This window comes from Melanotaenia boesemani, chromosome 14 (genome assembly GCF_017639745.1).
Source record: "Melanotaenia boesemani isolate fMelBoe1 chromosome 14, fMelBoe1.pri, whole genome shotgun sequence".
Taxonomy (NCBI): domain Eukaryota; kingdom Metazoa; phylum Chordata; class Actinopteri; order Atheriniformes; family Melanotaeniidae; genus Melanotaenia; species Melanotaenia boesemani.
The window spans coordinates 22,192,999-22,207,161 of NC_055695.1; the positions used below are offsets into that span (position 1 = coordinate 22,192,999).

Sequence of the window (14,163 nt, forward strand, 5' to 3'; positions counted from 1 at the left end):
AGCAGAAATGTCTTCATGTGTAACTTTGATTTATTTAATGATTCTTTTAATAGTGTGGGATCTGGAGGTGAATGATGGCTCTCTAATCCGACCCTTCTACATGACCAATACCTTGAGGAGGATCCTACGGAAGAAAACACCAGATGAGAAGGGAAGAGGCAGAAGAAAGCAGACTGATACAGCGTAACTTCCAAAGCATGCTACAAGGCCTAGTTGCTATAAACAATTTGCCAAATGTAATTTAAGTGTATGTGTGCTGCAGCTACAAACTGTAATAGACATATTTAAGAGAAGTGACTATAATAATTTGATTCATCTGCACTTAAATTAATGGACTTGATTGTTCTTTTGTATTGATAGATGGCTCCACATATAAGTTTAAAACATCTTTGGGCCTGATGGTAGAACAGTAGATATTTTATGAGGAACTGAATTGTAAATATTTTACAGCCACAGTCATTTTACACAGGAAGTTCCTTTTGGAAGAGCAGAATATTTTTTTCTTTCTTGGGACTGTGGTTGTTGTTTCTTAAACTCTTGTATTTGCCAGTATTTATCACAAGGTGGTGCCATTTATCAGTTGTCATGTGTGCGGTTGTTGAGGTGTGTATGTGCTGCTGAGTTTGACTATGAAACAATCAAATGTAAGCTTAACTGTGTCATTTTTTTCTTTAGCCTCAAATGTGTCTCACAACAACAGTGTGTAATTTTTTTTCACCCATAAGTGCCTTTTTTAAAGCATATCCACATGATCTTTTTATTGAATGTTCAACATATGTAGTTCATATTGTAAGATGCTCAATTGCATCATTTTTTAAACCGGTCTATAGGAGATATTTAGCAGCTAGATATGTAATTCCCCGTCTTTTTTTTTAAATATTGCATTTTATGTTTGTTTAAAAGTGACAGAAGGGATTTTTTGTGTTTTGAAAGTAACAGGTTTTGCTTTTGATAATTTAAGTTTTGCAGCACATAAAAAGATACTCTGATAGTGTATCTCAAGTTTTGGAAGAGTCAACATGTATCATTTAATGTTTCTTCAGAGAACAATACTTGTAATAAACTTGAACTGATACAACTAATAACCTCAGGTGCCTGTTTCCAACATGATAAGAATTTATATATAATCCACTTTTTCTCAAATTATTCTTATGTTCTGTATTTTACAAACTCATCAAATCATTTTTACATGTGTGAAATGCTGAAACTCACTGTCTTTAAAGTTTTTCAGGCTCAGCCAAATCTGACACAGAGAAGATTCAGTTTCTCTCAGCTACATCCTACACCAAACTGCTCCTGTAGAAGTTTTAAACAAGTCATCAAAGGTCCTGGTTGATCTGAAGTTGTGCCAGGTTGTATTCCCAGTGAGTCGTACGGTGAAAGATGGAAGTTGTTTAGGCTCATCTCTTCAGTGGAGTACGAGTTTTCTCTCTTTTTTTGTTAAGGTTGTTTTTTTTTATCACAGAGTCATGCAGTTTGATGTCAGTGGATTTTTTGATTGGATTGGTGAAATAAACGAGGGCCTTAACTGTTGACAGATTCACACTTTCATTGTATTCTGCTCTACGTAAAACTTTTTTTTCTGAAAGATGATTCATGCCTCAATAGACTGATGCTCACCTTGAGATCTTTAAGATGTGACTCATGTTTGTGAGCCTTTTTACTGTGTTTGTCGAACCTGAGAGCCTGCCCTCATGGTACCTCAGAGTGACAGCGCTGCCAGACAAGCACACCCTCGGCACCCATTTGAAGCTGAACACGCTAGGACACGCAACCATCCGATAAAAGCAAAACAACTCTGCTTGTGTATGTGAAAGAGGCCAAACGATGCATGTTAGTGTTCAGCGGTGTCCGTTACACATGTGGCATGTTGTCATTTCTTTGTTATTCCAAATAAATGCTACACTGCCTGTTGAATTTTGTATGTTTTTGTGCTTGTTGCTCAGGTTTAGTTTCACTCCCACCAGCGGTGAATGCCTCAGATCTGATAAGTGTAGTAAAACTGTGTTTTTATATGCCTTCCCCTCCCTGCAATGTCTGGATATAAGATTCTTTTGGTCAACCACAGTCAACAAGTAGACACAAGTTAAAAGTCTGTCTTTGTAAAATATGAGTGCATACAGCAAACTAAAAAAACAGGACTCTTACCAAAACTGCATTTAATTGAAGGGAGTCACATTCCCCTGGATGCATGTTCACCATCAGATCAGATAATAATGCTTCCTTACATCTGCTGTAGTTAAAAAATTGAAAGCACATTTCATAGATGTGTATAGGTTTTGTGTTTTCATCCATTAATTCATCTCCCTGGTTTGTGAAATTAAACATTTATTCTTGAAACAGACTTCACATACAATAAATTAAACTGCAACACTATTATACAAACAAGTTCAAGTTCACCTTCATATGGAGTTATGGGTCTGGTGACTTTCACGTAGAGTTGCACAGTAAAACTGTCACCAATTACACAAACAAATACAAAGTCACGCGTTACAATGCTGTGAGGTACACTGAAACCTTTGCATTTCCACTTCATACAGTGTGTAAAACTGTAAGTTTTGGTCCTCCATAATGTGAGTAACAAATATATAAAAATGAAAAGATTATTTAACTGGTAAAGAAAGGAAAGTGTGTTGTGGTTCTCTTAAAATGAAATTATATTTACCATGACAATCAGAATACTGCAGCTGCTAATGACATGAAAATGCTGGTGGACTCTGAGGTTGCTGTGTGTGTGCGTGTGTGTGTGTGTGTGTGTGTGTTGAGGGAGCCACTCAGGCATGAGACACAGGCAAGGAGGTCATGGCGTGGGCTGGCAGCAGCGGCTGAAACATGGGAGGAGGAGAGTGTACTGCGGGCACAAAGAGAGCAAACACATATTACACCTGTTCACATGCTAACTTAATGTTTACATTTTAATTAACCAAAAGAATTTCTTTTTTTAAAACAGCTCAATTAAAGCAAGAAATTACCACCCAATTTATGAAGATTTTTGTCAGAACATTTCTATGAGGATACCATGTCAAACATTTCATTGCCGTCGAGCAAAAACCTCCTTTGTCCAAAATTCATGATTTTTGTTTTCCGTCATAAATCCAGACTATTGGTCATCTTTTATGTCTGTCTATTGTTTTACAAATATTTAACCAAAGATATATGATGTAAAACACAATACCAAGTTTGATGACATTATGTCCAGTTATTACAAAACCATAAAGTTTATTTCATTTTTTGAAAAATTACAGTTTTGGATGTTTGCGCCCGACAGCAGCAATTTGTATCTTGTAAGATGCCAATGACATTTGACAGTCAACACTTTTTTCTTTACAAATTCTTCTTCAATTTATAGAAAAGATATTAGTGATCAGTGATATTTGCCTCTCAGCTAAATTTCCACAAAAAACTAGAAGGACGAGCTTATTGGAGATGTGCAATATGCCCAAAGCAAGAATGCATTAAATTTTTATGCAGATCCAGATTTTTATATTTTTCCCCACATGAAGAATTGAGGTTAAGCAAGAATATTTTTCCTTAGTGACTTTCTAGTTTTGAAATGTAATAATTACAGGAGACAATTTGCCTTTGCATGATTTACTTTACTTTACTTTTTTAGCCCAAATGTGCTAAGCTTGTATTTTTATTTTTCCACTTTTAAAGCTCTCTAGTCTCCTGGCTGTACCATTTAGAACCAAAAGTTGAGCTGCTGCAAATAAGTAGGAAAATTACTCCAAAACTTTCTTAGAAAATTGCCCTTAAATAAACCATCAGTGGCTCACAAATCATCTTTAACCGTGCAGGTATTTATTTACTAAATTCAAATAATTATCAATTTTAAAAAAAGACCCATTCTTTGTCATTGAATTCTCTTAGTGTGAAGTCAGTGTTTATAATTCAAAATCTCTGGATAAACATTTCTTCTGTAACTATCAAAAATAAAAATAAAAAATACAGGACAAATATACACAATGATTCCTCATAATTCATAAAAAGCCTCATGCTCACTGTCTATAAAGGAGTGTAGTGCAGAAAGCATTGAGCCCTCTGGGCCTCCGTAGGCTGTGTATTGCAGCTCCTCGGGGGTCGGGGTGGGCAAGGGCAGGCGACTGGGCTGCAGGGAGGTCATGGGGCTGCTGGAGGTGTGGTTGGGGCTCACATGCTTTTTGTGGCGTGCTCGACAGTTCTGGAACCAAACCTGTGTTATTGTCAGGACAAAACACGTTTTTACAAAACTGCTGCATCCTAAACAACACATCACAATGGAGGCGTCTATTTTTTATTTTTTCTATATGTCTTTTTTCCATAAGTAAAATTACAATTGAGGTGAGTAAAACAACAGGCCTGATGTTATTTTGTTTTGTTTTTTTGGTTGTCTGTTTGTTTTTGTTTTGTTTTTTTTTTTTTGTTTTTTTGGGGGGGGGGGCTGGGGCTGTATTTCTCTCCCTAATACCGTTTCCTGAGGCAGCCTTTACTCAGTGAGGTCTTTGATAGAAACAGCAGTAAGTCTGTGCAGGAAGAATCTGACTGAGATATCTTCTCTCAAAAGAGGTTACACTCTGATAAGGTATTTGAAGTCTCATATTCATAAATATTTGGGTATCAGAGCTTCAAAAAATTAACTTGACCAGCACTTTTTAAAAAGACAAATCTTTAATTGCAAAAACTAATACTGTCTTAGCTACAGAGCATGTGTAAATCATAGAGGCTAAATGTAGTTATGCAAAGCTCTGTCAATAGAACTGTATTTTTGCCCAACCAAATCATCTCAAACATTAAAGGCACCTAACTCATAGGACCAAAAGTTTCAACCACTACATGTCTTTAAGTCAAAGGATCACTCTGCATATTCATCTGTTTTGTCTTTGTGCCCCAAACGCTCACTGACCTGTATGACTCTTCGACTGAGGCCCGTCTGTTCCGCCAATTTCTGCAGCGTTTGAGCATCAGGGTTGTTGTCCTGAGCAAACTGAGCCTGCATCACCTGCATGTAAACACAGAGAGAGAAATCAGTTAAACAGCAGACAGATTTCATGTGTGGTCCTACAATCTTTCACTGTCACATCACTCCTTCTAAATAATTAAGTCTGGCAGAGAGAGAGTTTATAAGGAATAAATTTATATAAATTTAAATATATTGAGTTTTGGACAATGCTTTACATTAAGTTAATGTTTTTTTAACTTTAGCTAAATAATAAATAAATGTTCTCTACAGAGAATAGAGCACTAAAATATCTATCAATAAGCATTTATTTTTGTTTTGTGTTACTCCTGCACAGTAGGGTTATTAATGTCAAATAATATCACAGGAAGAGTTACAACACTCTGAAATTGTTCTTGCATTCATCAAAGATTTTGCACTTTTATTTATTTATTTTTTACCATTATTAACTGATTGTGTACTGTCAATGTTTATTAGGTAGAGATGAACCCATTTGACCGAAGTTTTAATGTTACTTGTTAAATAATTTTTGAGGTGATGGCTCAGTAAATTCAACATTTTCAACAGCTGTCAGCCATAAATAGGCTACAAAAATATATAAATAAATAAAACATAAAAAAAATCACAATACTGAAATGGTTATTTCTGAGTAACATATGATGATGCATGGAGTAATATTGCTCTACAAGCCTGAAGCTGGTCGGCAGTGAAGCTGGTCCGAGCTCTCTTGGACGGTTTAGGCTGGTTAATCTCCTGTTCAGTGGGTACAGCCCCCTCCATGCTGACACTGCTTCCTGCAGAGAAAACTCTAATTAAAGCACATTACAAGAATTACAGGAGGTCTATGATTGACATTAACCAGTATTTTAAAAATATATATTTATGTTGTACAAAATGTGAAAATATATAATGCATCATATTAAAACAGATTAATATGAGGGGGAAGAACAGAGCCGCTCAGTGGACGCCCGACCGGGGCCGCTCACCTTTCTCAACGGCCCGCTTTAGGTTGTCCAGCATGCAGTCGTAGTGGACCCTGCAGAGCACCTTCCCCTCCACCAGCGCGAACTCTTCCCCAGTGGACAGCTGCCTCTTACAGGAGAAGCAGGCGAAGCAGGCCAGGTGATAGACGTTGCCCTTCGCCCGACGGACCCAGTCTGTGGAGTGGATGTTCCGGCCGCAACACGCGCACCAGGTGCCGTATCTTCTGCACGGAAATGTTATGGGCAGCAAATTAGATGCACGAACCTTTTTTTTTTTTTTTTTTTTTTTAACTTTAATTACATTAATTACTTTAATTAATCGCTTTAACGCCCAGTTTTTCGTGTTGCTTATTTTTTTCACCAGAATTACAGTCAAATGTCAATAACAGCGGAAAAAACTGTCGCACATATAACTGTTTTTATCTTTGTTAGGATCAACTATAGACTGTTATGAGTTTTAATTAAAGCTTTTGTCAAGTCTCACTCTCATGATGGAAGGCGGACAATATTTCCCCTGGTGATCCAACAAATATTCTAATCTAATTTAGATTCACTATTTAAAATCTAGCGAATAGAAGTTGAAAATCCTGCAACTATAGCTTAGATATTTTTTAATCCTGTAGTGAATTAGTAATAGCTATAACTCATTCAAAATTTGCCTGAGCGGATCAGACATTTCTGTTAATTTTTCACACAAATTTCGTTAAAGTAACTTCAATTTTCGTTTGATCAGAAATAATAATAAATGGATGCACGTACCGAAAGTAATCCAGTTTACAGAAAACTTCTTTTTCTTTGATGTAACAGCTCGCATGGCTGCCAAGTGAAGTCTGGCACACGCTGCAGGAGAGACAGCGCACATGCCAGCACATGTCGTTAACCTAAAGCAAAATATATGATAAATTAGCCAAAGACAAGCAATCTGAAAGTATAAGGGCCGTTGAAGATCTACACCAAACAAGCCACAGTAATCCAACCACACACACCTGGGAAATTAATACGTAAAACTGAGCCTAAAAAAGGCATTTCCCCCTCAAAAACAAAACAAACAAATGAGTGTATTTTTTACCTTTAATAAATATTTGTCAATTATTTCCTCGTTGCAGCTTGCGCATACAGTTCTGCCCAGCAGAGGCGCAGACGCCATCGTCTGCGGGGACGAAGTGTCTTCGTCCAAAACTTCCACCGGGGCGCCCTGGGGAGGTCAATATGTCAAAACTTGGAGCTTAACCTGGGCTGTACGATCTTAAATAAAATATTCTATATTTTTTCTTTTAAACATGTCCTATAATTCGTTAAAGCAACATTTAATCCTCGTAGAACAGTTATGAGATTGGATTTATATGAATTCCATAATTTAAGAAACCAAGGGGAAAGTTTAGTTTTCATGTTGGAAGGTCTTTTAAATTTAAATTTGTTGCATTCAGTAGAAACATTCAAAAAGTCTCCCACAGTTTTCCCACAGTCTCAACTTTTCAAAACTTCTCATGTCCAAAAAAGATCACTGTTTTCATGCTAAAACCAAGTTTACAGGAATAAATCAGTGGTGTATCAGCCTACCATTATGTCTCTCCTGTCCTCAGTGCATTTGCCTAGCAGCTCTTCGTCTCCTTTGCAGTCCTCACACATGACGAGAAGCTACGGCGGGAAGAGGATGTCAGTTTGTCAGACTGTCGCAGCTGCCTTAAACGCCCCGCGCTCCTTCCAATAAATATCATGCCATTCAATTTTCACCATGACAACGCCGGCGATTACCACAATGACATTTAAAATAGAGGGATAGTCCTTACTTACAAAAACAGACAACACTCGAACTAATACTTATCGCATGTGCATTATGCTCTTGAGCTCTGAATTTGTCACTGCTCGCTCTTCGTGCGCGTGCTGCGGTTAAATCCTGACCTACACGCCAATTTCACGTGTCAATCACAAACCAGCGCGAGGTCTTGAGGAAAAGGGGGATTGATTTATTTAATAACAGCAATTAAAAAGACTAAGTTCGCCACAAACGTCTACCCGGGGCAACCAAAAGGTGAAGAGGTCTCATTAACTACTTGAGTTTTAATTGCAGAATTCAGGGAGGGGTAATTTTCTTTGGCATTTCTTCAAATTGTGAAAATACTGAGCTGTCAGCGTGTGGAAGGCCGGCTTTAATGATACACTGAAGCCCACTCTAATGTAGGCTAATTGGCAAAGCAATTTAGGCTAATATTTATTCTGCAGCACCGACCCTGACCGGTCTTTGACTCACCTTCTCGTTGGACAACAGAGATCCGCTTTCACTGTCGTTGACAATGCAACACTCTACTTTCACTTCACTTTTCCAGCGCATGTCTGCGTCCCAGACGGAAAAGACTCCCAGTTTCCAAAGTTATTATTTCTTTCTCCTGCAGAACTCCCGTGTGTTTCAGTCAGTCAACTCCGAGCTGTTTAGAGGGCGGATCATAATTCATATTTTCTCTTGGCCGCACCTCCCTTTGGAAATTTGTGTGGTTTGGAGGCTTCAGGAAAAGGGCGGGGGGTATAAATTTGCTCAAATTTCAGTGAGCTCACGTGTTACAATTTAATAAGAATATTAAGCAAAAGTAAGCACGGATTTTTAATTGTGTAGGTCCATAATTTTGAGGTAATTGAAGTTTTCATAAGGAGTTTAACTATTAATTTGTTCTGCAGGCAGTATTGTACATACAGTAAATCCAGCCTCAATCAGAAATCAGTTATCATAGAATACTTGTCACAGTGAGCCAATACACATCAGTTATTATCTGTTTAAATGTGAGGCACCTTTGGAGACTGGACTGAGTGAATTATCTAAAATCGTCACTTCGGTTACAATATGCTCCGAAAAGGTCATTCTTTCATGACTCTGTAGTTGAAGAAAAGACAGGAGGCTGAATTGGAGTTAGCAGAGACTAAACTCCCGAGGTTGTCTTTGGGAGTGACAAATAAATAGGATCAGGAATGAATATATATCAGAGGTAAGGTAAGAAAGCTCTCAAGCTACTATTTCCATTATTATTATAATATATATTATATATTATTATTCCAATTAAACTGTTTCAACTGCACAACCCATGATAGTTTATTTTTATTATGGAGCAAATTTTCAAGCAATTTTATGGTCAGTCAAAACACTAAAAACACTGATTGTGCAGATATTAGACCCAGGGTTTAATGGCACACATCCAACATTGCTATTTGGCTATTTTATAGGCTCAGCTACTATTGCTGGTCTACTGTGACTAAACAGTATATTTTCAGAAGTTTTTGGAAGTTATTTAAACTACGGCTAAATAAATAAATAAAACTGTAACTCTTTGTTTGGTTAACTTGTTTTGGACCCTAACAAAAATGCAAAAGAAAGATTTTAAATGTGTTCACTGACCAACTTAATTCTGTTTTAAACCATTTTAACATTTGATGCCAACAACACACTCAAGAAAGTGTGAGAGAGGCAAAGAAAGGTAGGGAAGTTTATACAAATAGATACAGAAGCATTGTTCTAGATCATTCTGACTTATTTGTGAAAGGTAAGGGTGTCAGAATTAGATATAAAAGGAGTGCTGAGCAAAACCCTTGTTTTTTCAAGATAAGATGGGTCGTAGGGTCACCATTTTGTAACAAACTCTTTAAGAGTATTATTAATAGGTTTAAAATATTATTTCTCGACAACAATTTTAGTCTGTCAATATCCACAGTTTGCAATATTGTGGAAAAAATGGACTCTAGGGCCCATACTGTTGTTTGAATGTTAGTAACCTTTGAGCCCTCAGGTGGCTCTGAATGAGAACCTGTCACTATACAATCCCCTATTACATCCAGAAATATTGAATGTTACACTCCAGAAATGGTATTACACACAGAGGCAATGATGCAAACACTAAATTTTCCTATATTGGACAAAATTATACTTTGACTTACATGAAAGTTCCTCAAATCACCCATTTTTAGATGTACCAAGATCCTGACTGAAGACAAAAGGTGACAGAACCTTTTCTATGGCCAAGGTTTTGATATAATCTGCCCCATCATATCGTATGTACCCAGTCGACTGAGCACTTCTGGTTGTGTTTTTAGGTGCTATTCATCTTATTACTGTGTGTTTGTTATCTGTTTTTAGTATATCTTGTATTTATTTTTATTTTATTAGTTTCTAAAATATATTTAGCATTTCATCTGAAGGGATAAAAAAAAAAATCATCCAGAATTGGGAATCCCATTTTTCTCTATGGAGGATCACGTAATCCTTTTTACTTTTATGCTGGCTGTTCAAAACAACATTGGAATGGATCACTCAGATCCAGATACAGACATTCCAAGATAAAGTCTTATCTGGATTATGTGTTGTAAATGGGACTACATATTACAATAAAAGACATATGAATAATAACAGGTAGACTAATATGGGGTCACTATAAAGTTTTATTTGAAACAAAAAGACAACTCAAACACCTAAAAAATATAGATTTCGTTTTCTTTTAAACAGTCATCCCACCCATTAAACATTAAGCATTTTTTTAACAAATATATTTATAATTTGTATATCTTGTAAATACAACAAATGATAAATTTCCAATAGATTTAAAACTTTTCATTCCTGATGATACCAACATTGTGAAGCTATGCTTTCAGAAGATGGATCTCAAGTCTGGCTTGCACTTCTGCTTGTTCAGTTTCCAGGGTAGGAAGCAACTTGTAGGCATCATCATCATCATCATGTTTGGTTGGTAAATAACTCTTTGAGCCTCTTTTCTGAGGTCCTGTGGCTGTGACAACAGGCTGTCCCAGTGAGGATCCGCCTTCTTTCTCTATCTAATTTGTCTTTGTAATGGCAGAACAAACCAATTTCAAATTAAAACTGAATGTGTATATAAACATTACACAGTACAGTGTATTATTTAAACAGTTTTATTACATTCTGCTTGTGGAATCCACACTGCCTCCATCCTTCTCCTGGCATCAGAATAATCCAGCATTTTCGGATGAAATGTATCCCAATCCTACGTAAAAGTTTTGAATAACACAAACTGATGGTTTGTTCTATGAAATCCATGACTGGATAACGTGATGTAATCAGATTACAAAATCCTCTTTTCTTTTGAACAACCCATTTTCAAGACTTGGTCCTTTATTCAAGACTTTTATCCAAGACTTGATCCAACCTGGATAACCTTTATCTAGCTTAAATATTTTGTTAAATTTATTGAACAGTAAATAAATATTTTACCTTCTTTATTTTTGTCTTCAAATAAGTTTGCTTTAGAAGGTCACAGCCAAAACATTAACATGTACAGTAGAGCTTTTACTAACCTAACACATATGATCATCTCACCTAGCCATCAGTTGTTAAAGCAAAGCTCAACTAGCAAAGATCAACTAACCTAACCTGATCATTTAGCAGCTTGATTGCTTGTTAGACAGAAGAACTTAATCAACATCACAACAATACTTGGTGCTACTGTCTTGCATCGTGCTGCTTTAGATCTGTATGCAAATCATGTGAATGTTCAGTCTGCACCCATGCAGTGACAGAGGGCACTGTAGGTAATGAAGGTACACAGGGATCAGAAGGGCAGCGCTCTCATCAACAAAGTGCTTATGCTACTTGACTTGAAACAGTAGGTTTAAGTTGTTTTTTTATTTTTTCTTGTCTTTTTTCACTCACTCATTCACCCACTCAAGACTTTAAAAACCATAGTCCCACCCCTCTCTCTGCCTTCCAATCCAACTACCACTCCACACACACACACACACAAGCACACACAGATACAGAGCAAAAGGCTGTTTTCTGTCCACAGCTGTTGTGGCGAGTGAACAGCCCAACTTGCAGCAGCATGAGCTTGCAACCGTATCACACCATCACAGAGGGAGAAAGGATAAAGGAGTTAGCGTGCCTCCATCGAGATGTGTCCTGTTCCACCTGGTGGAGATGAATACATTTCATCAGATAACACAGCTCAAGCATTGCATACAACAGAGAAGACTTTTCACCATGAAAAAGTCTCACACTGGATGAGGCTTTGAACACAGTAGGAAACATTCTGAGTTCAGATAGGAAGCTCAAGGGTGGACAGAGAGAAACTATGTCAAAATGATGTATGAAAAAACAAATAATCTTTAAAACGCGTTGTCTACTGAAGAGCTGATATGAGTGCAGATGTTGGTAAAGATGTATATCTGAGTTGGGTGTTTTCATTTTAGAGTTGCACGGCTGACTTCTTAAAGATTTAGTTTCATGTAGAGCAGACAAATACAATGTCTTACCTGTCAACAGACTGACAAACTTGTTTTACTGTTTTATTGATTGGTGTCTACTGTACCAGTTTGCTGCAGTTTGTACAGTATCATCTATAAATACTCCAGCATCATGTCTCAGAGGTACAAAGTAGGTTTTAAATCAATGTGTAACCAAGAGCTAGAACTGACCACAGATATCAATCTGTCTGTAAAATGGCTATAACTTAAATGTTAGTGTTATATTATAATGAGCTGGTGGGCTGGAAAGGCAGGATACACCGTGGGCAGGTTACCGGTTGATCAGAGCCTGCTGGAAGATTGAGGATGAGGGAAGCTGACAACAGTTCTGCAACATGACTTAAAAGAACAAAATAAATAAATAAATAAACAAACCAGTAGTCTTTCTTCCCATAAAGATGGGAGGCATTCACCATTCTGCATGGGATAAAAGTAGATTTTAAGGACAAAATTGTTTATGATTCATAAAATCAGTTAAATAATTGCAAGAAAACTTGGGCAAAAACACATTTACATTAAAAAAAAAACCACATGAACAAATTTGAAAACAAAATTACATTTTAGGAAACAAATAAAAAAAAATGAAACTCTTGTACAGGTGCCGAGACAAATCTGCAAGAGGCTAAACACAAATACAAATCTCAAAACAAATTGACAAAAGGGAACTCTTTGGGAAAAGGGAATGTCCTAAATACTGGAAGTGAGCAGCGATGACCTCATCTTGTAGCAGAAACAAATGAATTGTAGTTCAGCAACATGTGGGAGGTGAGTTTCATAATATTTTTGTGTTTTGGATAACTGAACAATGTTTTGCCCTTTTTGCAGAGTCGACTTCAACCAGTTTACACATTTCTGTTCTTTGTGTGGAACTTTTTCATGAAACAATGTTCAGCGCAGTTCTTGTCCTCAAAGAACCACACTGATTCCCTGCTGTCTTTTGTTAAAGTGTAACTACACCCTCTACTTTTTGTGTGACTCCACCCATTGCCAAATTTTGAAAAATGCCTGAAACTGCAAGGGTTGGGGTGGGAGGTGTGGGAGGGCAGGGATTGGAGAGTGGGCGGTTGGGATACACAGGGATTGACAGACAGCAGCTCAGCTCACTGGCAAGATGCAAAGTGATATTTACAAAGTACCTAGAGCGGTCTTTGAGGCGGACATTTTTTTTCCTTCAGAATCCCCTCTGCTACACAAGAACAAGGTGATCCTGAACTGTATCAGTCTGAGTCGTTAATGCCTGTTCATATGCGTTGGTGGGTTTTCTATGCCTGCAAGGCCAGGACCCGCCTATTTACATCTGGAGGGAGGAGGCTGTGAGGTTTTTAAAATTTCCTCGTGATGTAGAGGAGCACCAAGTACGGCTCTACATCACGAAAAACTATCCTGGTTTTACCCTGTGGGGGCGTTATGAGCAATTTTTTTAACTGATGAAATCCAGTTTTTTTAAAGAAATGAAAAAAATGACGAATTCTTCAACAGTATAAGTGTTTTTCATCACAATTAAGTAAGACTTTGTTGTTTACATCTCAAAAACACATTTTAGGGTGCACTACCCCTTTAATTTGTTTCAGGATTTGTATTTGTGTTTTGCCACTTGTAGATTTGTCTTGCACATGTTTAATATAATGTGAATTTGTTTCCTAAAATATTAATTTGTTTTCAAATTTGCAAATGTGTTTTGTGGACTATACACTACAGCTCAAACTTTTGGAACCACTTTCCCATTAAATTCAATGAGAAAAAGATTCCCAGACTTTTGAGCGATAGTGTAAATTAAAATGTAATTTCTTTTTCAAATTTGTTAATGACTCTTTTTAATTTTTTTTTTTATTGTTTTTTTATTTTATGTAAATGTGTTTTGCACTTCTCAACCACCATAGAAAACCAATGCTGAATGACCATTGGATTGTCTGACTTTAAAAACAACAGATCCTGTGTGGAAGTCACTGCACATGCTCAGAAACACTTCTGAAATCCATTGTTAGTGAA

At 37.0% G+C, this 14,163-nt stretch overlaps 2 protein-coding genes across 5 annotated transcripts in view; one reads left to right on the forward strand and one right to left on the reverse strand.

Moving 5' to 3' along the window:
* The window catches only part of slc44a5b (solute carrier family 44 member 5b), a 36,457-nt gene extending 35,855 nt beyond the window's left edge, over positions 1-602 (forward strand). The window contains exon 22 of the mRNA XM_042005558.1: positions 54-602. Coding sequence (XP_041861492.1) covers positions 54-187 — 134 coding nt within the window. The 3' untranslated portion in view covers positions 188-602. The remainder of the gene's footprint in view (positions 1-53) is intronic.
* A 1,557-nt stretch (positions 603-2,159) lies between these two features.
* On the reverse strand, positions 2,160-8,347 carry LOC121652672 (LIM/homeobox protein Lhx8). Of its 4 annotated transcripts, none has more exons than XM_042005564.1 (9): positions 8,171-8,347; positions 7,480-7,557; positions 6,989-7,114; positions 6,679-6,800; positions 5,923-6,140; positions 5,627-5,730; positions 4,883-4,978; positions 4,003-4,192; positions 2,160-2,851 (listed from the first exon to the last, which is right to left on the reverse strand). In XM_042005564.1, exons 1-9 carry the CDS (start codon positions 8,249-8,251, stop codon positions 2,775-2,777), a joined length of 1,092 nt encoding a protein of 363 aa, XP_041861498.1. In that variant the 5' UTR covers positions 8,252-8,347; the 3' UTR covers positions 2,160-2,774. The 4 variants fall into 4 exon arrangements, with proteins under 4 accessions (XP_041861498.1, XP_041861499.1, XP_041861497.1 ...); XM_042005565.1 differs by having other exon boundaries at positions 4,003-4,180; positions 5,923-6,143; XM_042005563.1 differs by having other exon boundaries at positions 5,923-6,143.
* Between the last annotated feature and the right edge of the window lie 5,816 nt (positions 8,348-14,163).

Bases quoted from the DNA above. Each gene is read 5' to 3' on its own strand.
- LOC121652672 (XM_042005563.1), bottom strand. From the start codon at position 8,251: ATGCGCTGGAAAAGTGAAGTGAAAGTAGAGTGTTGCATTGTCAACGAC. The intron at 7,115-7,479 runs GTAGGCTGATAC...TGACCTCCCCAG, and splicing joins AGGACAGGAGAGACATAATG to GGCGCCCCGGTGGAAGTTTT. The intron at 5,731-5,922 runs GTGAGCGGCCCC...TTTTCTCTGCAG, and splicing joins AAAGCGGGCCGTTGAGAAAG to GAAGCAGTGTCAGCATGGAG.